This window comes from Aspergillus clavatus, genomic scaffold (genome assembly GCF_000002715.2).
Source record: "Aspergillus clavatus NRRL 1 1099423829806 genomic scaffold, whole genome shotgun sequence".
Classification (NCBI taxonomy): domain Eukaryota; kingdom Fungi; phylum Ascomycota; class Eurotiomycetes; order Eurotiales; family Aspergillaceae; genus Aspergillus; species Aspergillus clavatus.
In genome coordinates this window covers 1,319,521-1,341,204 of record NW_001517093.1, presented here as the reverse complement: position 1 = coordinate 1,341,204, position 21,684 = coordinate 1,319,521, and the positions used below count along the sequence as shown (strand labels likewise).

Genomic DNA, 21,684 nt, shown 5'->3' with positions numbered 1-21,684 from the left:
AGTGGGAGGAAGGAAAGATGGGGATGGAAAGGCAGAGAGCAGAGGGAGATGGGGAGAAGAAGATCACCTTCGGGAGGACAACTCACCAGATCACAAACCGATGGAAAGTCTGTCTGCAGCCAATGCGGGATACCAACTGAGTCAAGTGGCCAACAGGAGGGAGGACGCCCTTTTTTTTAGTGTGTTTCTGTGGCTGTTGGACCACAATTGGAGGTGAACGGGAGCAGTAGTAGCTTTTTATAGGGGGGGGATCAATTGGCGGGACAACAAATCACTCCCGCAATGACCGGGTGGTGCTCAAAGAGACACGATCAATGGAAGGGAATCGGGATTAAAGAGATAATAAGTCTAGGGGAAGAGGAAGTGCAAGAAGAAGCTAAAGAGAAAAGGGGAGACATGCAGCAATGACAGAAGTACAGAGTAAGGTGTAGCTAGTTAGTACTGTAGTAGGAGTAGGAGTAGGAGAGAGGAGAGAGAGAGAGAGAGAGAGAGAGAGAGAAACACCGAGGGGGGAAAAGGCGGAGAGACGAACGCTGATCAACAGTCACTGTACAGACTACAGAGTACTTTCTTTAGTCTTTCTAGTCAAGGAGAATAGTCAAGTCTACTATTATTACGATGATAGGGATCGAGGACTAGATACAGACAACTTCCCTTTCCTACAATCCGCCATCCAGAAGCTCTGGACTGGTATCATGGCTCGCGTTGTTTGTTTGTTGACGCGCCTTTCTCTCTCTCTCTCTCTGTCTTCATCCGTGCTCGATCCATGGTTGATCAGATCGATCCTCTGGAGATGCAAGAAATTCAAAACAAATAGGGGTATACTGAAAACAGATGCGCGCCTGATATATCAAAGATGCAGAGAAAAAAAATAAAAATAAAATAAAATCCTCATCAGCCAAAGTTCTCTCTTAGCCCACTCATCGCACACTCAACAGCCATTGCCAGAGTCGACGGCCTTCAACCGTCAAAAGATCCTCTTGAATGCGAGGGATTAACCGATCATGGATTTCGCGGGCTTTGATCTGTAGCTCCTGTAGCGTCCGGTGGCGGAGTTGCTGTCCAAAATGACACACTAGTCGCATGTACCGGTCCTCGCCTATCGCATCAAACAATCAATCCATGCATCAATATCTGGAGGACAGAGCACCACTCAGATCAACTCACCCTGATACAGCTTCAGTCCGTCAATCAGAGCCGCCTTTTCATCCTCACTCCAGTTCCGGCGGGGGCTAACTGCAGCAGGATGGCCATCGTCACGACGCGGCTGTAACAAGTCGGCATCGAGCGCTTCCATTAACCTCATAAGTGCTTTGCGGATGGTCCGGCTACGGATTTCGCAGGTCACATAACGCTCGTCGCGCAGGCTGACCACCCGGTCGCAAAACTGTAGGAGTAGTTTCATTGCCCCAACCAGGTGTCGGAGCGACGAAGGGAAGAGTTTCCGGTTGGTGTAGTACGCCTCGAAGCAAAGAAGGATCATCTTAATCAGCGCAGGGAGCACATGCACTTCAAACCCCTCGACCAACTCCTCCGATTTTTTCAGCAATTGATATGACTCTTTGCGTCGGATCGCAAGGTAATAGACGTTGTCGAGAAGCTTCAGTCCCTCCTTGGAGATGGCATCCCGAAGACCTTCGCACTCGCGTAGATTCTCCCGGAGAGGCCCACGCTGAGATTTCAGCTCCTTGATGATCTTGGTGTATCTCGTGCGTAACTGAGACAGATACTTCTTCATTTCCAGAAATTCCTCAGCGCAAGGGAGCTGGTCATGTTCTTTCAGCTTTTTGGCTTCTGCGACGAGAGTGTCCCAATTGTCCTTTTGATCTCCAAGATTTGACGCCTCAACGAACCATGACTTGTCACCAGCGTTCTCCTCCACACTGCTCACATTGTCCCCTGCTTCTCTTTCGTTCGTGGCAGTATTGATGAGTTCGATAGGCGCTCTATCTTTCGAGCGTCGGCGGGTTCTGCGCTCCTGCTCTCTATCCGATACTGATGGATCTGAGTGGACGGAAATCGGTGTCGACCGTCGACGCACGACCCTCTCTTGAGAAATTTGCTCATATTCACTAGTATGGTATCTCTTGGATGCCGACGTTTTGGCAGCAAGTTCTTTTTCAACAGGACGAGTCGGACGGAGGGAGTTCGGTTCGGTCTCTGCCTGTGGTACCGTCGCTGGTACCGACTCTGGTATCGAATCTTGTTCTGACCCCAACTCTGATTGTACCTCTGAATAGGCATCCGATTCTGCCTCTTCCTCGACTAGATATTCGGATTCCGATGAGTTGTCACTTCCAGTAGCACGATACTCTGACTCGGTGTTCGAACTCTTCCGGTCGGTGGATCGAATAGCCTGTTCGAATGGCGAACTTCTGGTCTGCCGTTTCGTTCTCAATGTCCAATAATCCTGGTTTACGCCTTGAGCTGCGAGTGTGTGCCTTCGTGTGCCTGGCGCTGTAATATTCCATCTTGGGGATTCGACCTCCCGTGTAGTTTCGACCGCTGTAATTGACTCCGGGCCGTGACTATCCTCTAATTCCTCACTTGCTCTTGTATTGATGATCACCTCTGGCTTATCGAGCCGCCGGTCTTGCTCCTCGTTCATTAAAGATGCTTCATCGTTTATGTTTGGAGGGGAGGGAAGTCTGAAGGGAATGTCGCCTGTTTGACTGCTCCTCTCTTCATCCGACTCCCCTGGTCTGTCAACCTCCGTCATGTCTGCTACTCTTGTTTCGATTAGCCTTCTGGACAGGTGCTTGTCAATGCCCTCATCCAGTTCTTCCTCATCCCCAGAATCATCATCATCGTCGTCGTCATCCCTATCCTCATGCTGCCCTCTTTGCACCTCGCCCTCCTCTCTGACATGGGCTAAGCGCCGCGATCGTCGACTAGGGGTCCATTCAGCTTGAAAATGTTTTCGAATACGTCCAGAGCGCCGTGGAGAGATAATGTCGGTCTGGGGTACGCGTCGGGATGACGGTCGCGTTTTCGCCGGGGATGAAGACGGAATCTCCTGAAGACCATCGCTTCGCAAGACTTGAGGCGTTCGGGACCGGAATCGGTTGATGGGCTGAGAAGGCAGACGACGAATGCGTGGCTTGCTTCTGCTCGTGTCCATAAGACTATTGATGTGATCGACGGATTGGATGGTCGAGTTCCGCTTGTTCTTCCGCGCAGAACTCATTTTGCCTGGCCATCTATTGCACAAATAATTCAGGTAATTCCGGAGAGAAGTCGTAGGGAAGAGAAGGACGTTGTTTCGATGGTGATGGATGTCATGTTGTTGTAGACTCGTCCCGTTTTTTTTGGCGGAGAACTTTGGGATCTGCTCATTCTCTGTTGTCAGGCTGATCGACATCATCGTCATGAAATCGGGACATCCGAGGCGAATAACTCAACAACAACAACGACAACAACAACAACAACCACATTCTCCCTTTTCGATTCCATCTATTGCTATTATCTATCTAGTTATGCATTTCAAACATTTTTAAATATCCTATCCATCCCTTCACAATGGCAGATGGGTTTCCTCTGCGCGTTCTCCCGACCCTCGACCCCTCCGCGGGGCACAACTTCATCACTCCCATCAAAAGAATCAACGAGTCGCAAGATGTCTCCGAATTCCTCGTGTCCAAAGCCTATGTCGACATTATGACCTTCCTCCTTCAGCTGAATCGAGCCATGTTTCCCGCAAAACTGCCTGATGGCACCATTCAAACCTGGCCCATCAACACGGACGCCGTCGAGTTCTCCGCACCCATACGGCAGCTACAACAGCTGCTGATCAAGCTAGAGGAGCTTCTCGAAGAGGCACCTCCTGACACAGGTCCTCGTAGGTTTGGGAATATAAGCTTCCGCAGGTGGCACGAGCTCGTGGAGGCTCGCGCCTCGGAGCTACTGGAGGAGTGTCTCTCGTCCAAACTATTACAGACCAAGTCGGTGGATTCGAACGGCGTGACGGCAGAGGAGGAGCTGAAGGCATACTTTCTGGGCAGCTGGGGGAGTCCTCAAAGGCTGGACTATGGGACGGGACATGAGCTGAGCTTCCTCGCTTTTCTCGCTGCGATATGGAAGCTCAATGGGTTCCCGCAGAGCACGCCAGGAGTGGAGGAGAGAGCTCTTGTCTTGGGCGTGATACAACCGTGTGTACAGCGATACCCCACGACGGGCTAAAACTGACTCTACTCTAGGTATCTCGAACTGGTCCGAACCATCATCAAGCGCTACACGCTTGAACCGGCTGGATCCCACGGTGTTTGGGGTCTTGATGACCACTCTTTCATCCCGTACATCTTTGGATCCGCGCAACTGGCCCCAGCCGTCTCGGAATCCGACCTGACTCCCGAAGAAGGCTCTCTACCAGATGCTCCGGCGCCTAACAGCGTCACCAAGGCGAACATTGTCGAACGAGAGAGGAGATCGAACCTATATTTCTCTGCTATCGGCTTCATCTATGATGTCAAGAAGGGGCCGTTCTGGGAACACAGCCCTATGCTGTACGATATCTCCGGTATCCCAGCGGGCTGGGCCAAAATCAACAAGGTTGGTTGCTCTTCGCCCACCCCGAAAACTACCACTAACGTCCGGCTCTAGGGTATGATCAAGATGTATAATGCAGAGGTCCTCTCCAAATTCCCCGTGGTTCAGCACTTCCCATTCGGTTCTCTCTTCAGCTGGGACCGAGATCCAAATGCCGTCCCACCACCGATGTCAGTCCATACAACGTCAGCACCTCGGTCACAGAGGGAATCTGGTGCCCCAATCACGGAACAGCCACCTCAATCCGGAACGAGGGCGCCTTGGGCATCTGGCACCCGGGCTGCACCGCCGGGTGGCGTAGGAACCGCCGCACCATGGGCAACAAGAAGAGACGGAGGACTCTCGGGAGGACCGACTTCCTCGGCCCTTCCTGATACGTCTCGGTTGCCCCCGGGGCCGATGGCCCCTACCAGAGCCCCTTGGGCAGGGTCAGCCTCAGCAGGGCCGGCTCCCGCTGGTGACCCGAGTCATACCACAAAGGCTCCCTGGGCGAAATAGTCGCAAATCGCCTTGGTCGTACATCGTTCACATGTGTCCTGCTACAATACCCGTTCACGAAACTCTTATGAACACTCAAATCAAAATATAATCCATGCTCATTAACCAGACTCCACCGGGTATCATATAATCAGAACGCCGTAGTAATGTATACATAACCATAATAATCAGGCAGCCGAGAATTAATCGGAGTCAGACCCATAGTTGACCAAGGCAGTTGCGGCAGGTGGGCGAACCTCGACCGGACGTTCATCCGAGGCTAGAGAAGCTTGACCATCGACATCTGCGCCCACCTGCTCAGGCTCCCTCGCGCCATCCGCGACTTTACTCGACGCCGTTTTCCGCCTCTTCACGTCCGGCCGCCATGCGCTTCCATCGTGCACCAGAAACGGATCCACTGCAGCCCGGGTATTCCCCGTCAGTGCGCTACGAAACTGCGCCTTGCGGTCTGCCAGCGCGTCCGCTGCCTTGACCCGTTTCGAATCCTTTTTCCCCGATCGAGCTGCAGACGACGACGACGACGGCATAGGCACCGCTGACTCGAACAACGGGCGATTGCGAGCCACCGCCCGCGCCGTATCCTCCGCGGCGCCGAAATCCACCATCCCAGCCCGCGCACGATCCTCCTCCGTCTCGTCCACCAACTCAATCCCCAAACTCATCTTCTCGCGCAGCGCCTCCCGCTTCGCCTCCGCACTCTCCAGCACCTTGCGCTCTGCTCGGAACGTGCGCCGCAGCCGCCGCGACCGCTCATACGGATCCTCCCAGTCGCGCGCCTGCCGCCGGGCCAGATCCTCAATCCGCGACCTCTCCGTCTCCGCCCGCCGCTTATCTTCCACCTTCCCCTCCAGCCGCGCAAACGGATCCTCCTCCCGCGCGCCTGCTCCGGCGCCAACACCCCTCAGCACAAGCTCCCCCGCCCCACCCTCGTCCCCGGTATCCCGCTTCCTGCCCCCCTCTGCCACCACATACGCCGTGTTCTGCGGGTCGGTGCGGATCTCGATCCAGCCGCCGCACGGCGGGTGGCGCATGCGGAAGCTGTACACCGGAGTCGAGTGGTAGTTCCCGACTTTTTTCTTCTCCGCGTTGAAGCGCACGCCCTGCCCGATTAGCGTCTCGTGCGGCTTGCATGTCGTGCACCACACCGCGAACGGCATCTCGAAGCGGACGATGAGTGCACCGGTTGTGCGGAGGTGTCGCGCGCGCGCGCCCAGTGGGTGTTTGCCGGCGAGCTTGTTGCCTGTCGTGAGGCCCTCTTGGTCCGGCGGGACATATCTGAAGTTTGAATTAGGTGAGATCGGAGGGGAGAGTGTGCGGGGTGCACGAACCGTCCCATGTCTGTTGTAAGGCGTTAGTTTTGGGGCTCCCCGCGGAGGCGCCGGGGGGAAGGTACGTACTGAAGCCCTGCATTTTGGAGTTTGGATGTCCTTTGCTCTCTCAGAGAGTATCTTACATCGCAGTTGCGAGAGTTCTCTTTGTAGAGGCACCGGTCGAACTCGTGACCGGTGATGGTCGAGGGATGATGGTGATAGCATGGAGTTGTCGACTGTTCAGAACGCACAATAGTGATGGTCATGCATTAGTCAGCTGTGCTATGACCTTTGGTATAATTATTATGCTCGCTGCTATAAGATTTCGGAACAATGAACAATAATGATTAGTTAGATAGTGACATATGTACAAGCAGCTCAACATGTACAGGATGTATTATATAGCAGTGCATCCCCCACCCATCTCGCACATCCCATGCATATCCAGCACACTTTCGCCAATCCAGATCTTGACCCCTTCCCCGTTCACAGGCGCCTTCCAATCCTGCACCACCGTGTCCCATACACTGAGGTCCTTTCGAGTAATCCCCAACCGAAGAGTCTCGCTGGCGCCAGGCGCCAGAGTCTTCGTCTTCCCAAACTGTCGCAGCTGCCGCGACGGCGTCTCTACCCCCAAGCTCTCTGGCAATTCCGCGTAGAGCTGAGCCACCGCACGGCCAGGACGCTTGCCGGTATTCGTGACCGTCACGCTGACAGTAAAAGCGACGTCCCAGAGGGCAGGGTTGCCTCCTTCCGCGCCACCAGCGCGTGGGGCGGGCTTTGGTTCAGTTGTGTAGCCGTCTGGATAAGGGTACTTGCTGCTCGAATTCTTCGCGGCGCCCTCGGGGTTATTGAGGTATGGGTAGAGATAGCGCCAGATGCGGTCGAAGTGCTTTGGCCAGGCTACTTCCGATGGATCGGGGGCGGTGTTTGCGTATGTTGGGGTCGTGCCTTTGGAGGGCCGGGTCGGTGGATACGCGCTTTCAAGCGCAGTCCCCGGTGTCACTGTGGGCAGCGAGAAGCTGAACGTGGTATACGAGAGTCCGTGGCCGAACGGATATCGCGGTCTGATGTTGGCCTTGATGAAGTGGCGGTAGTCGATGTATAGTCCTTCGGTGTAGGTGTCCTGGATCTGGCCGAAGGGCTGTGAGATTAGATCCACGCTGGACGGGTAATCCGATTCACTACTGGGGATGGTGTATGGTAGATGGCCGCTGGGGCTGTATGCGCCAAAAAGGATATCAGTCAGTGAGTTGCCGGCCTCCTGGCCAGGAAGATGAGCGACGAGGACGGCCTTGACCGATGGCAAATCGATCCATTCCTCCATGATGAGGGGTCCCACGGTGTGCACGACCACAACCACCTGGGAGAACTTAGCCGCAGCTTCCTTGACGAGATCGTCGCCGTTGTGCCACGCCTTGAGGCCGGCTGTCGTTCGGTCACCTGGGTTACCTTCGACGGTGATGTAGTTCTCCTGAATCGGCATTGATGAACACAACAGCGATATCTGAAGGGCTCACCGAGACCGTCGAAGGAAAATTGTCGGTGATATAGAATTCAGTCGCGGAGGAGATGTTGGCAATGGCATCTTGTGGCGTGACCAGGTAGGGAAGTCTAGACGTTCCACTCCCCCATCCCATAGTCAACACCCCTTTGTTGCATCCCTGATCGTTACAAGAGTTGAGGCCTCCAGGATTCCCGCCGACATCACTTCCAAACACTTTCAAAGAGTCGTTCCCTTGCAGAGGTAGGATATTGTCTTCATTCTTCAGCAGGGTAATGGCGTCCCTTGCAATAGCCCTTGCGGTGACATGATGGTCTCCTTGAACGTCGACGTATTGATTGACGACCCCCGATGGGGAAAATAGAGCACCTGGATACAATGGCCCTTTCGCATCCTGGGTGTTCATTGAGAAGTTGGGCAGCGGGTAATTTTTATCCTGGCCAAATTTGTACCAGGTTGCAACGATTCTAGTGACCTGTATCCATTTGTTAGTCAAGAAGCAAATGACCTATCAAAGGTGCTCCTACCATGTCATTTAGCCGTGACACTGGGACAGAACCATTGAGAACCGAGCGAGAGAGCTCATAGCCCCAGTAAGCATCGCCAAACAGTGGTACAGCACCGTCTCCGGGCATAGCCATATCCAGGCCGGCTAGAGCTGAGGAGACTCCACCATATTGGCCCAGCCAGTCGGTCATGACGAATCCCTGGAAACCCAGCTCATCCTTCAGGATCTCGTTCAGAAGCTTGCTGTTCTGGCTACAGGCTGAACTGTTGACCTACAGATCTGTTAGTGATTCGACGGGCTTGCAACGCAGGGGTCACTCACGTCATTGTATGCCGCCATGACAGAGCCCACGCCAGCTCGCACACCCTCCGCAAAGGGCCACAGATAGAGCTCGTGCAGAGTCCTATCGTCGATGTTGGACGAGTAGCCTTTGGTCACGATGCTACTCATGCGATGCATTTCCTGCTCGTTGGCAATGTAATGCTTGATCGTGGCAATGACACCCCGGCTCTGGATCCCCTTGATCGTTTGCGCACCGCCAATTGCTTGAAGGCTCGGGTCCGCACCGAATCCCTCCCAGTTGCGACCACCTCTGGGTTTACGCCCCATAGGACCAACCGATGGCCCCAAGAGGACATTGACTCCCTTCCCGCGAAACTCTTCACCCATTCCAACACCACGCTCGTACATGAGGTCCTTGTCAAAGGTGGCGCCGACAGTGATTCCGGCCGGAAACGCCGTGTTGTGGTCGGAGTTCCGCACTCCCAGAGGCGAATCATGGAGGCAGAGACTGGGGATCCCGAAGCGTAGCGCACTGCCGGTCTGGCCAGCGCAGGGGCCCATGAAGATCCCCGTACCGGTGGTTAGGTTTACTTTCTCCGCCAGGGTCATGTTGCTCACAACCCGTTGCGCCTTTTGGTAGGCCTCGGCCCAGTCCGCGAGTCATCCTCCATTGGGGGCTGGATAGTATGGCGGAGAAAAGTATCCATCTCCTGAGTCTCGTGGCTGCAAATCTATGGAATGTGTTGCCGACCCTGGTGTAGGCGATGACAGCGCCCATGGGACAATCGACCCAAGAGCCAGGTAAGTTGCAAACCCGGGCATGGTTGGCTTGATCGATTCCACCAGTGTATTAGGTCCTAAAACAAGAGCAAGTAGTTGGACAATTAGAACCCCAAGCTGTCAGTCGAAAGAGCGATCGAAACCAAGATGAGGACCCCAGTGAAGATGCGGAGTAGACTGGACTAGATATATCATTTCGTCCTAGGTCAGAGCAAAGAGGGGGAAGGGAGATGTACCCTCCACGACTCAGCTTGCCAGGGATACCATGTTCATCCAGGCATCGTGGACAGGTCATCGACATCGGCACATCGGAGCATTTCCCTATTTGCGACCTGTTCATTTCCTCAAGAATCATATCCAGCATGTGCCCACATCCCCTTCCCCATCTGCAGTGTCTAATCCGGTGAAGAAGCACGATCGTGCCTCGCATTCGATGCAGCTCACTGGAGGATACTGATTAATGACGGTCTGGCGTCGATGGCCAAGACGACGGAGTTCAGTTTGTCTCGAAGCGATGCCAGTTGCAGTCTAGTCGGTTGACGATTACGGACGACGAAGCAGGGATGGTTCCCAGTTATCGATCATGGGACGCTCGGTTGCATTTCTTGCATGGTGCGCAAGAAGAGGATGGGCAATGGGGGACGAATTCCCCTTCATTCCACATGTCTTGAAGGTTGAAACGTGAAAAATCCTTGAGCTGATCATGAACTCTTTACGACCACAATTCGAGTGAGACGAGCATCGTTTTTCATGGTTTAAACGTCGAGCAAGAGTTCCAAGTGTGCTCGCTTGAGACATTAGTCTTGGGCTGGATGATCATTTCCCCTCGAAATTCCCCATCAAGCTGTCTGTGTCTGCAGATGATATTCAGGGGTATTCTCTGCGGATCGCTAGCCACACTGTCAGTGACTCAGTCTGATAGATAGAGAGGATCGCAACATTCTCCAGAACCAGTATCGTAGATTAGTTATTCTTAGAAGCGCTACTCCAATCGGACTATCGCTTCTTCGCTTCTTCGTGTGCTTTGTGATGTGCCAGGAATTCCAAATGACAAAGTCCGCCAATCGGTTAATATATACAGCATCAATTATCCACCTCATCCACATAAAAACATAATGCATCCATTTGATCGACCTGTCAGTTCAGTACGCATACTCATAGTACTGTGTAAGCACCGGTAGTGGTATCGTAGGTCTGATTAGTCGGGACCACCCGCCCATTCTTGAGCCATCCATTGACCACGGAGCCTCCGGCCACCATACCGTTGGAGTTGCGCTCTAGTCGATTATCGCCGCTCTTGACAGTGAAATTGGCAAGCGAGATCTCACCGCCGTTGCGCTCCTTGATGTTGGGAAGACCGAAGAAGCGGGCTTCCACCTCCTGGGGAGTGATGTGAAGCTCAAAGTAACCGCGGTAATATAACTCGGACCACTGAAGCTCCTCATTGTTTGCGACCAGAGACTTTGACGCCTTGTTGGCATCGGCAATGGAAATGTTCTGTCCGTAAGGGGACGGCGACGTGAGAGCGGTTCCCGCGAACTCGACACCAATAGCACCGGCTCCGGTCTTAGAGTCGTAGGGCTTATTATCGAGCCAAGCCACGTCACTCACCCAGTTGGCATGAGAGTCCCCGGCAATCATGATATTGTTGCCAATCTGGTTGTCATACAGCGTCTGGAGAGTGCGGTTTTTGTTGGCCAGATAGCCATCCCAGGCATCGGCATTCAGGTGGTGTTCGGGATTGGCAATCGACTGGTTGAGCCGAGAGAAGACTAGCAGCTTGTTAGTTGATCATCATGTAGAAGGGATCCAATCTCGTACCAATTTGACTACCGATGATGCGCCAGTGGGCTCCCCTCTTGGATGAGTCAATGAGGTTGCGGTAGAACCAGTTCTCCTGCCGGCTGCCCATCAAAGTCCGACTAGCATCGTCCGCGATCTGGTAGATATAGTCTGTATTATCGTATGTGTCAGTGATCGAGCGGTCATACTGTCTGGTGTCCAGCATGATCAGGTCAACCAGGGAACCAAGCTGGAAGTTCCTCCAAATACGAAGGTTGTCGTCCATATCGACTTGTCTGCGCAAGATCAGCTACCGGGGGTAAAACATTTATATGCATAGCCATGACCTACCTGATAGGCATCCACTCAAAATAAGCGCGCACGGCATTCATCTTGCGCTGGTCCACGGATACTCCGCCGTGTGTTAGGAAGGAGTCCTCCTCATTATGGAGCTTGGAAGATCCGTCCCGGTAGGTATTGTCAGACACCTCTGCTCTTGTTAGTGCATGAACTGATTGATATTCGAGTCCACAAACCATGATCGTCCCAAACTGGAATCCAGGCGAAGCTCTGGTGGCTTGCCTGCAGATCCAGATCGGTTCTATAGGTGGCCAAGCGCTTGCGATAATCATAAAGCGTGAAGATTGATTTATCCGGTTGAGAGATGCGTCCGATACTGTCTCCCCAGCCACTGCGCAATAAGGAGTTAGTCTTGATTTGGTACACGATGGGTGTTGCAAGTTCATACTAATCGCCGTTCTTGTACTCGTAGATATAGTCGCTATTTCCAAGTCAGCCTGCCGCACAATCATTTTTTGTATCCGAGGTGGTTATTACCCTAGGTGCAGAACGTAATCGACAGAGTCTTTTCGGACAGGGTTACCGTAACCATTGAAGAATCCGAATGCTAGATACTGATCAGCAATTTGGTCTAGTCAAATACAAGAAAAGACATACGGTAGTTGCTGCAAGAGAACACAGCCAGATTGATGTTATCGACCTTGTCCTTGGGCGCAGGAGCAGTCTTGGTGCGTCCAACAGGGCTCTTCTTGTTCGAATTGCAGACATTGAACTGGTAGTAGTAAGTGGTAAATGGCTTCAGTTTGGTTGCCTCGACCTAACCGTGTGTTAACTTCCGCGTTCAACCGACAACGACGGCGCATCACCCACCTTGACAGTATAGTCGATATCCGAACTGGTGAACGCCGTCCCCTCCGAGACAACCTTCTTCATGCCCTCATCACGCGCAACCTTGTAGTTCAAACAGACAGGAGCATTAGAAACCGGCTTGTTCTTTTTGCCCGAATAGATGGGCACAGGGTTATACAAGGGCACGAGGCCAGACGTGGTGCTGTTGTCATGGACATCGTCGAAGGTGGGAGAACAACGTGTCCACAAGATGACAGAGTCAGCGTATGGATCACCGGATGCCACACCGTGAGTAAAGCTCAGCTTCTCGGGGTCAAAGGCCGAGGCTGGGTCGCTTCGCTTCGCAACCTTACGGACAGAGACTCCCAGCTCAGGATGGTTGAAGGAGGGGCTGCGGTAGTTGAGGTTACCCGCATACGACGCCGTAGCTGTCGAGGCGGACAACAGGAGAAGGGACAAGGAGTACCACATGTTGCTCGAGCAAAGCTAGAGAATGTTAGACAGAAACAGAACGGAGCATGCTGGAAGAAAGGCGATTTATAGACCTCATCCTGGCAAGGTCTGTCAAAGAAGCTGTCCGTCATTTTCATCTACAACTTCCCCCCCCCCCCCGCGCCGGGGAGCTTGAACAACGAACAATCACTGGCATGGAGACCGCCGACAGCACCCAAGAGCATAACATCCCCTAAGCGAGATTGAGAACCCCAAAGACCCATCACAAGAGATAGGCGGGACCCAAGATATCAATCAAAACTTGACACACTCAATATCCAAGCGACAAATCGCAGAGAGCAGCCCAAGCATGCGTAAAACTGAAGCTTTACTTTTGGCTGAACGCACCCGTGCTTGGCTGCCTTGGCACGAAGGAACCATAGCCCACGTGCTCGGCGGATTGGATTGCCAAGACTCCGCTGGTATAGTTCTTTGAGACGGAAGTATATAGATGTGGATTTTGTACATCTTGAAGCAGCAAAGCCGGTGACGTTGGAGATGTGTTGGACCAAAGGAGCATACAGCATGGGGGAATGCCCCAAGGCCATTGAACAATTTTGACGTCTGTACGGAGTAATCCCGAGGCCAAGTATTGCCTTCCGCGCGATATATCGTGATGGGGAATGCACGGAAAAGAGCAGGATCCGCGACCCGGAATTTGTATCATTATGTATTTGTGCAGACTGGAACAGTATTCTCGATATATTCTGCCCCTTCAAGGTCATAGGTTGGATTAATAGTGCGCGCGTCATAGCCATTAGAACAACAGTAGTCTAACTTACTCTCCAGAGATGGGCAATCAGCTTATTAGTTGTTATCCATGAGAGACACTCCGCCAATACAAACCCAACAATCCAAGGTGACTAGTCGTTGGAATAGACCTTGAGAAGCAACGTGACCCCGCCTGAATCCTCCCCTAGTTGTATCCTCCAGATGAAGGAAGTCCGAATCTTACGTGTAATTTGTATACGGTGACTCGGCCAGATAGATCCTTATGGCTTGCAACCTTCACACAATTGAATCAGTATATATTCATAACTTCATAACCAGTATGGACATCGATGCGAGGCAGTAGATCTATGCACATAATTATGTTCAAGCAATTCGTCCATCACCAAGAAGATCAGAAAATCTAGTTCCAGTATCCGGGGAAGAGCCATTCCAGCTTCTCGCGGGCTTCAGGGCTCCAGTTGGCCTGAGCCGTGCTCAGACCAAATTTGATGGATCCTGCAACATGCTTCGCCTGAACAAGCTCAGAGTTCTCGTCGCTGGCCAAAGCATCAAGGACGGCAGTGACGAAATGTCTGGCGTTTTGGGCGTTGGCCTTCATGTGACCCATGACCATCTCGACAGTGACGTCGGCTGTCGCCTCATGCCAGCAGTCATAGTCAGTAGACATGCAGATCATCTGGTAGGCAATCTCAGCTTCACGAGCCAGCTTAGCCTCAGGCAAGCAGGACATGTTGATGACGCTGCCTCCCCAGGAACGGTATAGGTTGCTCTCAGCACGAGTGGAGAATTGGGGGCCCTCTAAATTTGTCATTAGATGATTAGCCTGAATTTCTTGAGAAAGACTACTATTTGGACGCGGACGAGGTGCACAATCAACATACCCATGCAGATCAGAGTTCCCCGGTCGTGCAGAACAACACCCTCGCCCTCCAGGCTGTGTCCGCAAGCTCTAACAACCTTGGCGATACCCTCGTCGAAGGGATCTCCGAAAGGAACATGCGCAACCACACCTCCTTCAAAGAAGGTCCATGGGCGGACACCCTTGGTACGATCGATGACCTGATCGGGGATAACAAAATCACGGGGCTTGATCTCTTCTTGCAAGCTGCCGACAGCAGAGAAAGCAATGATGGTACGGACACCGATGGAGCGCAGGGCAGCAATGTTGGCGCGGGCCGGAACCTCATGGGGCGCAATCTGGTGGTGAGCGCCGTGCCGGCTCAGGAAGGCGACAGCGACGGTCTTGTTGTTGTGGGAGCACTGGTGGTGCAGGATGGTGATCGGGGAGGAGGGGTTGCCCCAGGGGGTGGTGACCGACAGCGACGCAACCTGGGTGAAGCCAGGAAGCTCACGAAGACCAGTACCACCAATGACGGCGATACGGACGGGCTCTATGTCCAAGAAAACGGATCAACGACTGCTCAAGGACATTCCATCAATAGCAACTTACCGTCGTAGGTATTAGGAAGAGCAGCCATTCTCTTTGCTAGCTGCTTTGCAGACTCAATTCTCCGGAAAGGTCTCGAAGTGGGAGTAGATAGATGTCGACAAAGAGAAGAGATCCTGAGCATTCAACAGAACCCGAGAGCAGGAGATTCGTCAAGCCTGATAATTCTCTTGACGCCGAAAAACTTCTGACCCGTTGGCGGGGTTGAGATCCAGATTGGGTAAGCCGCTTATCGGAACCCCCACGTGGATCCTCAGGCACCAAGACATCAGGCACCAAGGCATCCAGGAACAAAGTACTCCATCCAAAAGTCAATCACTTTCACTTCTACGGAGTACAACTCCATGTCTATCCATCATCAGAAATCATCCTGAACCACACACGAGACCTATCAAGAAGCATTCAAAGTGATTTCTTTATGACCGGGAAACAGCCTGTAGGGCCAGATCGATGGAATTTAATGCCTCGGGTTACTTTTCACTATCTACAGCCTGAAAGGTCCTACAGTGCTTCATCCATCATCCATGATTGACTACGTTCGACCACAGTCCATAAGCTTGGCTTCATCCCGATTCGTCAGAAATGAGTCAAGAAGCTCTAAAATGACATGCATTGATCCCCCTATTGACAGTTCACAAATTATGTAGTATGACAATCCTGTTCCTGCCACTAACAGCGTCGATTGCAACCTCAAGCCGGGCACCACTCGTAATGATGAGGTCCCTTCTTCACCAGACCAGGATCTTCGCCCGGAATATTGGGCTTGTGGTACGCATGCGCTCCGAAGTAGTCCATCTGAGCCTCCATGAACTTGGTTGGAAGCATTGTTCCTCCTTCATACTTCAAGTATTCTAACGTAGCGGACATCGCCGGCATGTACTGGTCGGATATGATCCCTTCAGTGACGATCTCCTTCAAAGGGTCAAAGTTCTTGTGCAATTCCCGAGCGACTTCGTCCACAAACTTCATGTTTGTTAGTCGCTTGTTGGATGTCAGGCAAGGCTGGAGAAGATCTGCGATGGCTTCGGACTGCACAATGCAACCTCCGCGCCAAATCTGAAGGCATCTACCAAGATCAATGTCCCATCCTTCGTCCTCGGAAGCTCGAGCGATCAGTTCTAGTCCTTGACAAAACGAGGCTAGGAAGGAGCAGTAAACTGCTCGTCGCAGATTGTCGATGCACGCGCTGCGATCTTTGATGGTCTCAATGGGTTTGGGGCTCGGCATGTGAAGTTTCTTTGCAACTCGCACTCTTTCCGCACGGTTTCCACTTGCAACGCGCAGATAATGAGCCGCTGCAAGGGTAGGGGCTGAAACATGGCGTTCAGCGGTGTCGATGATCGACCAGAACGGTGTTCCTTCGGTACCGTCGTCATCCTGCACCACCTTGTCGAGAACATCATCCAAAACATAGCCGCCATCTCTATTGGCTCCTTCGCCATGATAGTCGCCTTGAGGGGTTCTCTTCCGGTGCAGAATATTCGCACCGATCTTAAGGAGGAAGTTATTCTTAAGCTCGCCGTCTTGGTTCCATTTGGCGAAAATGTCGCCAATCTCGTCATAGTTGAGGCCCAATCCGTGATGTAGCATGGACCACGCCTCAGCAAGTGTTGAGAGCATGCCTCCCTCGATGCCGTTGTGGACCATCTTCACATAGTGTCCTGAGCCACCTGGGCCGACTCGTGTGACGCATGGCTTTCCTGTCTTGGGGTCTTTGGCGGAATAAAGCTCTAGCAAAGGGAGAACGAGCTTCAGTGTTTCCGCATCTCCACCAGGCGACAGGCTGGGCCCATGTCGTGCGGACTGGTAGCCTCCAGAAACCCCCATTCCAATCCAGCTTACTCCAATCTCCGCGCATTCCTTCTGTCTTCTTTCTGTCCGTCGGTAGTTTTCATTTCCCCCGTCAAGGATGATATCGCCGGCTTTCAGATCAGGTTTGATCATCTGCAATACTGAGTCCGCCGGGTGGCCATGTGTGATGGAGAACATAAACAACTTTCGCTCGGCTCCGTCCAGACTTTTGACAAACTCATTAATATCATAAAATCCTCGGATTTTACCTTTGAGATGTTTGGCGCCGTGGGCGAACTTCATTACCGAATCGACATTCTCCCTACTTACATCCCATACAGAAACGTCGAGGCCGAGCTCGGAGAAGGCAAAGGTCATCATCGAGCCCATATTTCCGGCGCCGACGAGGCCGATGCGCTTGAATGTTCGAACGGGGTCTTCTGCTGATGCCATCTTAGTGGTTCATGGTATCTTCCAGTTAATCGATCTCTATACAACAGTGATTGGGGAACAGCAGAGAAAATCTACGGAACTCGACGCCCCGGAAGAAAACCTACAAATAATAAACCGATGCGATCGCTTCTTGAACAACCATGTCAGTGGCAATCGGTGAGCTCGTCTGGCCTCTGGAGGCCAGAGGGAGTACGCCTGAATTACATCACGGAGAGCCGAGACGTCGTGTCGCGATGCTGACAGTAGCAGTGGCCCAGCAGTTTTTCCCTTTACCGTTCATTTTAACGGAGCTGGAATTCCGATTCTCTATCTGTTGCTGTGTCGGAACGTGACTCCGCCGGCGCTCACAACCCATGCGTAAAAGTGAAGTTGCCCTCACAATAGTCATTGGTGATGCTGAATCTCATGGTTACATCATCGCCTCCGGACAGCATCAAATCCAGGCACATGTCAACAACCGGATTCCAGCCATAGCTTCAGTTATTTCCTCTTTGAAATTATTCTGTGCAGCAAGTCTTACTGCAGGAGTTACAGATATACGACTTGATCATTTTGACTAGAGATTCAGTTCAAACTAGAAAATCGATACTTGGCCCATAAGTCTTACTCCTCAATATCCTTGCACCATGATCGCCTCAGCTTCATCACTCACCTACGATTCATTCCGCAATATCCCTCTGGCGTACGCTTCCTGCTCCATTGGGAGTAGCAATGCCGACACCCTTCCCCGAAAGCTCGAAGCTATCAGTAAAGCCGGCTTCACGGCCATCGAGCTGTCATTCCCGGACATCATCGACTATGGATCGCGAGTGCTGGACCACCAGGTCGCCTCAGAGAACTTCGCGGAGCTGATTCCGGTGGCAGGTGAGATCCGCAAGTTGTGCGGCGCCAGTGGGTTGAAAGTGATGATGCTGCAACCGTTTGCGAACTTTGAGGGGTGGCCACGCGGGTCGGTGGATCGCGAAGACGCCTTCACCAGGGCCAATGGGTGGATTGAGATCATGAACGTCGTCGGAACGGATTTGCTACATGTACGTCCCAATTCCTATCCCTGTCTCTCTTAAGCGTTGCAAGCTCACCCAGGATCGTCAAAATCCAGGTCGGCTCCACAGACACGCCTGCGGAGAAGATCTCGACCCAACGCGCCGACATCGTGGCCGACCTCCGCGAGCTAGCCGACCTCCTCGCCAAACGCAACATGCGCCTCGCCTACGAGAACTGGTGCTGGTCCACGCACGCGCCCACCTGGAAAGCCGCTTGGGAGATCGTCAAGGAAGTCGACCGCCCCAACGTCGGCCTGTGCCTGGATACGTTCCAAACCGCCGGCTCCGAATGGGGCGACCCGACCACGGTCTCCGGCCGGATCGAGACCGTCGACCGCCAGGAACTCGACCGCGAGGAGCTCAACCGGCGCTTCGCCGCCAGCATGGACGAGCTGGCGCGCAGCATCCCCCCGGAGAAAATCTACCTGCTCCAGATCTCGGACGCGTACAAGCCCACCCGGCCGATCGAGGATAAAATCCTTTGGGGCCTGCGGCCGCGCGCCCGATGGAGCCATGACTTCCGCCCCATGCCGTATGACGGCGGATACCTGCCGATCGAGGAGGTGGCGCGGGCGGTACTCAAGACGGGGTTCCGGGGCTGGTTTTCCATGGAGATCTTCGACTCTGGGAGTCAGGGGAAGGGCAAGAAGTACGATATCATTCCGTATGCGAAGCAAGCGATGGAGCGCATGCAGAAGCTTTTGAAGAACTGTGCGACTCAATAGATGCTTTTTTCGAAGGAGAAATAAAGTAAAAAGTTAATAGAATATATATTCACATCGTTTTAACTATACGATAGAAAGATTTTTTGGTCATACACACCATGCCAAAAGAAAACGCCAGGGACATGCAAGGGAAAACAAAAAAAAAAAACTGGGAATGCATCAAACAGATGGGGGAATAAAAAGTCAGCAGTTGTCATAAACTTCAAAAAAGTCCAAATCTGTTCCAGCCCTACACCGCTCAGGCATTGCTGGGATACGCCACGTTGTACGTCGGCACAAACTCCTCCTTGATGGAGCGCAGGCTGACAAAGCGCGAGAGCAAGTTCCCACTGCCGGCCTTATCGTTGGTGCCGCTGGCACGGGCACCGCCGAAGGGCTGCTGGCCGACAACGGCACCGGTGCTCTTGCAGTTGATGTAGAAGTTGCCGGCGGTGTTGCGGAGGGCGTTCTCGGCCACCCGGACGGCTTCACGGTCCTGGGCGAAGATGGAGCCGGTCAGGGCGTACTCGCCGGTCTGGTCGATCTTCTCGCAGATCTGGGTGAAGTCGGCGTCGTTGTAGGGGTGCACGACGAGGATGGGGCCGAACAACTCGCGCGAGAGGAGGGGATGGTCCGGGTTGGAGGTGCGGTAGATGGTGGGCTGGATGTACCAGCCCTTGGAGGAGTCGTAGGTGCCGCCGGCCAGGAGCTCGAGTTCGGGGTCGTTCTTGGCGTCCTCGATGACCTGGGCGAGTTTGTTGAAGGAGGCCTCGTGGATGACGGGGCCGCAGAAGTTGGTAAAGTCGGAGGGCTCGCCGACCTTGAGCTTCTTGGTCTCGGTGGCGATCTGCTCGAAGAACTGGTCGGCAAGGGAGGATGCGACGTATGCGCGGGAGGTGGCGCTGCACTTCTGGCCCTGGAACTCAAAGGCACCGCGGACGGTCTGCACAGCCGCGTTGCGAACGTCGGCGGACTTGTGGATCAGATGGAAGTTCTTCCCACCGGTCTCGCCAATGATGCGGGGATAGCTGCGGTACTTGCCCTCGGCGACTCCGGAAGCGATCTTGCCGTACAGGGAGCGGAAGACGCTGGTGCTACCGGTGAAGTGCAGAGCAGCGAACTCGCGGTGGTTTAGGACGGTGTTGGTGACTTCTTCGGCGTCTCCGGGGACGAACTGAATGACGTTCTTGGGAAGACCAGCTTCCAGAAGGATCTGGTGGACCAGCCAGTTGGACGCAATGGCGGCGGGGGATGGCTTCCAGACCACCACGTTGCCCATCAGGGCAGGGGCACCCGCCAGGTTTCCGCCGATGGCAGTGAAGTTGAAGGGGCTGATGGCGTAGACGAAGCCTTCCAAAGGACGGTACTCGACGCGGCTGGAGAAGTTAGCGATGTCTCTTTTTTTCCCCCGCCAGAACCAAATGCAGAGACTTACTTCCAAACTCCCGGGGCATTGTGAACCGGTTGTTGGGCGTACATCTCCTCGGCATACTTGACGCCGAAGCGGAAGAAATCGCACAGCTCGGCCGCAGCATCGATCTCGGCCTGCCAGGCATTCTTTCCCTGTCCCTGCATGGTCAAGGCCATGATGTCGTAGCGGTACTTGGTCGAGATCAGATCTGCGGCCTTGAGGAAGACGCTCGCACGATCCGCAAAGGAGGTGGAGGCCCACGACTCGCGAGCCTCGAGGGCCGCCTTGATGGCTGCTTCAACGTCGGCGGTGGTGGCGTTGGCGTAGGTGGCTACGGGCGCATGGGAGGCGGGGCTGGGCTGGGTGAAAGTCTGCGAGGACTTGATCTGCGCAGTGTTAGAGACTGGATCCCGTAGATTGAGAACGACCAATTGGGGCCCCATACGCACCTCTTTGCCCGCAATGACAAGTGGTACGTTAAGAGGAGCATCCTGCTTGGCCTTGGCCAGGGCTTCTTCGAGAGCTTTGCGGTCGGGCGAACCAGGGGCATAATGTTTCTGCTTTGATATCAATGCTTTGCAATATGGTATGGAAACGCTCGGCCAAACGTACGTTGGGTTCGTTGTCAATGCGAGGCACCTTGAACGTCGCATAGGAGCCCATGGCCCTGCTACGGACCAGGGTGGATGTAAGAGAACGGCATTTGAACGGCTGCGCTCTCACGCGAGGAAGCAATGAGGACTGCATCTTGGATCTGTTGATTCTCTTGGTTCTCTTGGTTCTCTTGGTTCTCTTGGTTCTCTTGGTTCTCTTGATTCTCCTGATACCACAATGAACCAGACCACAGGATATCTTACAGGTAGAGAGGAGAGAGGAGCGAAAGGGACGCGGGGAAAGCTCCAAACTACTACACTTTTAAAGCGAGGGATGGGCAGACGACTCCAACGCCGGGGTTAGTCAGCGGTGAAGAGAATACCGTACCGTATGGGACCCTTTGATTTTTACCCTGTTGTCCTTGAATCCATTCGATATGGGATCGGTACTTTTTATTCCCCCTCACAAACGAACAAACGAACAGTTGCATCAGTTGCTGGTGGCGTGGAGCACTGGAAGAACACTGGTCAGAGGTAACGGTATTACCATTACCTGGTACCCACAGCTAGCAAAATCTATTGAGCCGGGTGGTGTACTCTGTATGGTCCGGTACCAGCTCCGGGTGGGACCAACCGGACACCCGACGCTGTGAACCGGGC

At 53.4% G+C, this 21,684-nt stretch overlaps 9 protein-coding genes across 9 annotated transcripts, besides 6 other annotated features; 2 read left to right on the top strand and 7 right to left on the bottom strand.

Moving 5' to 3' along the window:
• Positions 1-462: 462 nt before the first annotated feature.
• Positions 463-499: a microsatellite.
• Positions 464-499: a microsatellite.
• A 421-nt stretch (positions 500-920) lies between these two features.
• On the bottom strand, positions 921-3,187 carry ACLA_083740 (uncharacterized protein; the record flags this gene model as incomplete). The annotated part of the gene is made up of 2 exons (XM_001268104.1): positions 921-1,099; positions 1,168-3,187. 2 exons carry the CDS (start codon positions 3,185-3,187, stop codon positions 921-923), a joined length of 2,199 nt encoding a protein of 732 aa, XP_001268105.1.
• A 211-nt stretch (positions 3,188-3,398) lies between these two features.
• Positions 3,399-3,433: a microsatellite.
• Positions 3,400-3,429: a microsatellite.
• An 86-nt stretch (positions 3,434-3,519) lies between the features above and the next one.
• On the top strand, positions 3,520-5,043 carry ACLA_083730 (phosphotyrosyl phosphatase activator; the record flags this gene model as incomplete). The annotated part of the gene is made up of 3 exons (XM_001268103.1): positions 3,520-4,148; positions 4,197-4,548; positions 4,600-5,043. 3 exons carry the CDS (start codon positions 3,520-3,522, stop codon positions 5,041-5,043), a joined length of 1,425 nt encoding a protein of 474 aa, XP_001268104.1.
• Positions 5,044-5,225: 182 nt separating this feature from the next.
• ACLA_083720 (Saf4/Yju2 family protein) lies at positions 5,226-6,453 on the bottom strand (the record flags this gene model as incomplete). The annotated part of the gene is made up of 3 exons (XM_001268102.1): positions 5,226-6,318; positions 6,372-6,381; positions 6,441-6,453. The coding sequence occupies 3 exons, from the start codon at positions 6,451-6,453 to the stop codon at positions 5,226-5,228; spliced, it is 1,116 nt and encodes a 371-aa protein (XP_001268103.1).
• A 297-nt stretch (positions 6,454-6,750) lies between these two features.
• ACLA_083710 (beta-glucosidase) lies at positions 6,751-9,256 on the bottom strand (the record flags this gene model as incomplete). Its single annotated transcript, XM_001268101.1, has 4 exons — positions 6,751-7,827; positions 7,874-8,332; positions 8,385-8,636; positions 8,687-9,256. 4 exons carry the CDS (start codon positions 9,254-9,256, stop codon positions 6,751-6,753), a joined length of 2,358 nt encoding a protein of 785 aa, XP_001268102.1.
• A 1,326-nt stretch (positions 9,257-10,582) lies between these two features.
• Positions 10,583-12,829, bottom strand: ACLA_083700 (alkaline phosphatase D family protein; the record flags this gene model as incomplete). The annotated part of the gene is made up of 8 exons (XM_001268100.1): positions 10,583-11,199; positions 11,249-11,505; positions 11,561-11,699; positions 11,746-11,900; positions 11,958-11,990; positions 12,047-12,116; positions 12,167-12,326; positions 12,380-12,829. 8 exons carry the CDS (start codon positions 12,827-12,829, stop codon positions 10,583-10,585), a joined length of 1,881 nt encoding a protein of 626 aa, XP_001268101.1.
• A 1,153-nt stretch (positions 12,830-13,982) lies between these two features.
• On the bottom strand, positions 13,983-15,060 carry ACLA_083690 (S-methyl-5-thioadenosine phosphorylase; the record flags this gene model as incomplete). The annotated part of the gene is made up of 3 exons (XM_001268099.1): positions 13,983-14,380; positions 14,464-14,973; positions 15,033-15,060. The coding sequence occupies 3 exons, from the start codon at positions 15,058-15,060 to the stop codon at positions 13,983-13,985; spliced, it is 936 nt and encodes a 311-aa protein (XP_001268100.1).
• Positions 15,061-15,283: 223 nt separating this feature from the next.
• Positions 15,284-15,314: a microsatellite.
• Positions 15,315-15,719: 405 nt separating this feature from the next.
• On the bottom strand, positions 15,720-17,273 carry ACLA_083680 (6-phosphogluconate dehydrogenase, decarboxylating; the record flags this gene model as incomplete). Its single annotated transcript, XM_001268098.1, has 1 exon — positions 15,720-17,273. The coding sequence occupies one exon, from the start codon at positions 17,271-17,273 to the stop codon at positions 15,720-15,722; it is 1,554 nt and encodes a 517-aa protein (XP_001268099.1).
• A 626-nt stretch (positions 17,274-17,899) lies between these two features.
• Positions 17,900-19,041, top strand: ACLA_083670 (sugar phosphate isomerase/epimerase family protein; the record flags this gene model as incomplete). Its single annotated transcript, XM_001268097.1, has 2 exons — positions 17,900-18,304; positions 18,373-19,041. 2 exons carry the CDS (start codon positions 17,900-17,902, stop codon positions 19,039-19,041), a joined length of 1,074 nt encoding a protein of 357 aa, XP_001268098.1.
• A 238-nt stretch (positions 19,042-19,279) lies between these two features.
• On the bottom strand, positions 19,280-21,178 carry prnC (delta-1-pyrroline-5-carboxylate dehydrogenase prnC; the record flags this gene model as incomplete). Its single annotated transcript, XM_001268096.1, has 4 exons — positions 19,280-20,396; positions 20,456-20,817; positions 20,881-20,988; positions 21,044-21,178. The coding sequence occupies 4 exons, from the start codon at positions 21,176-21,178 to the stop codon at positions 19,280-19,282; spliced, it is 1,722 nt and encodes a 573-aa protein (XP_001268097.1).
• Positions 21,179-21,251: a microsatellite.
• Positions 21,252-21,684: the final 433 nt, after the last annotated feature.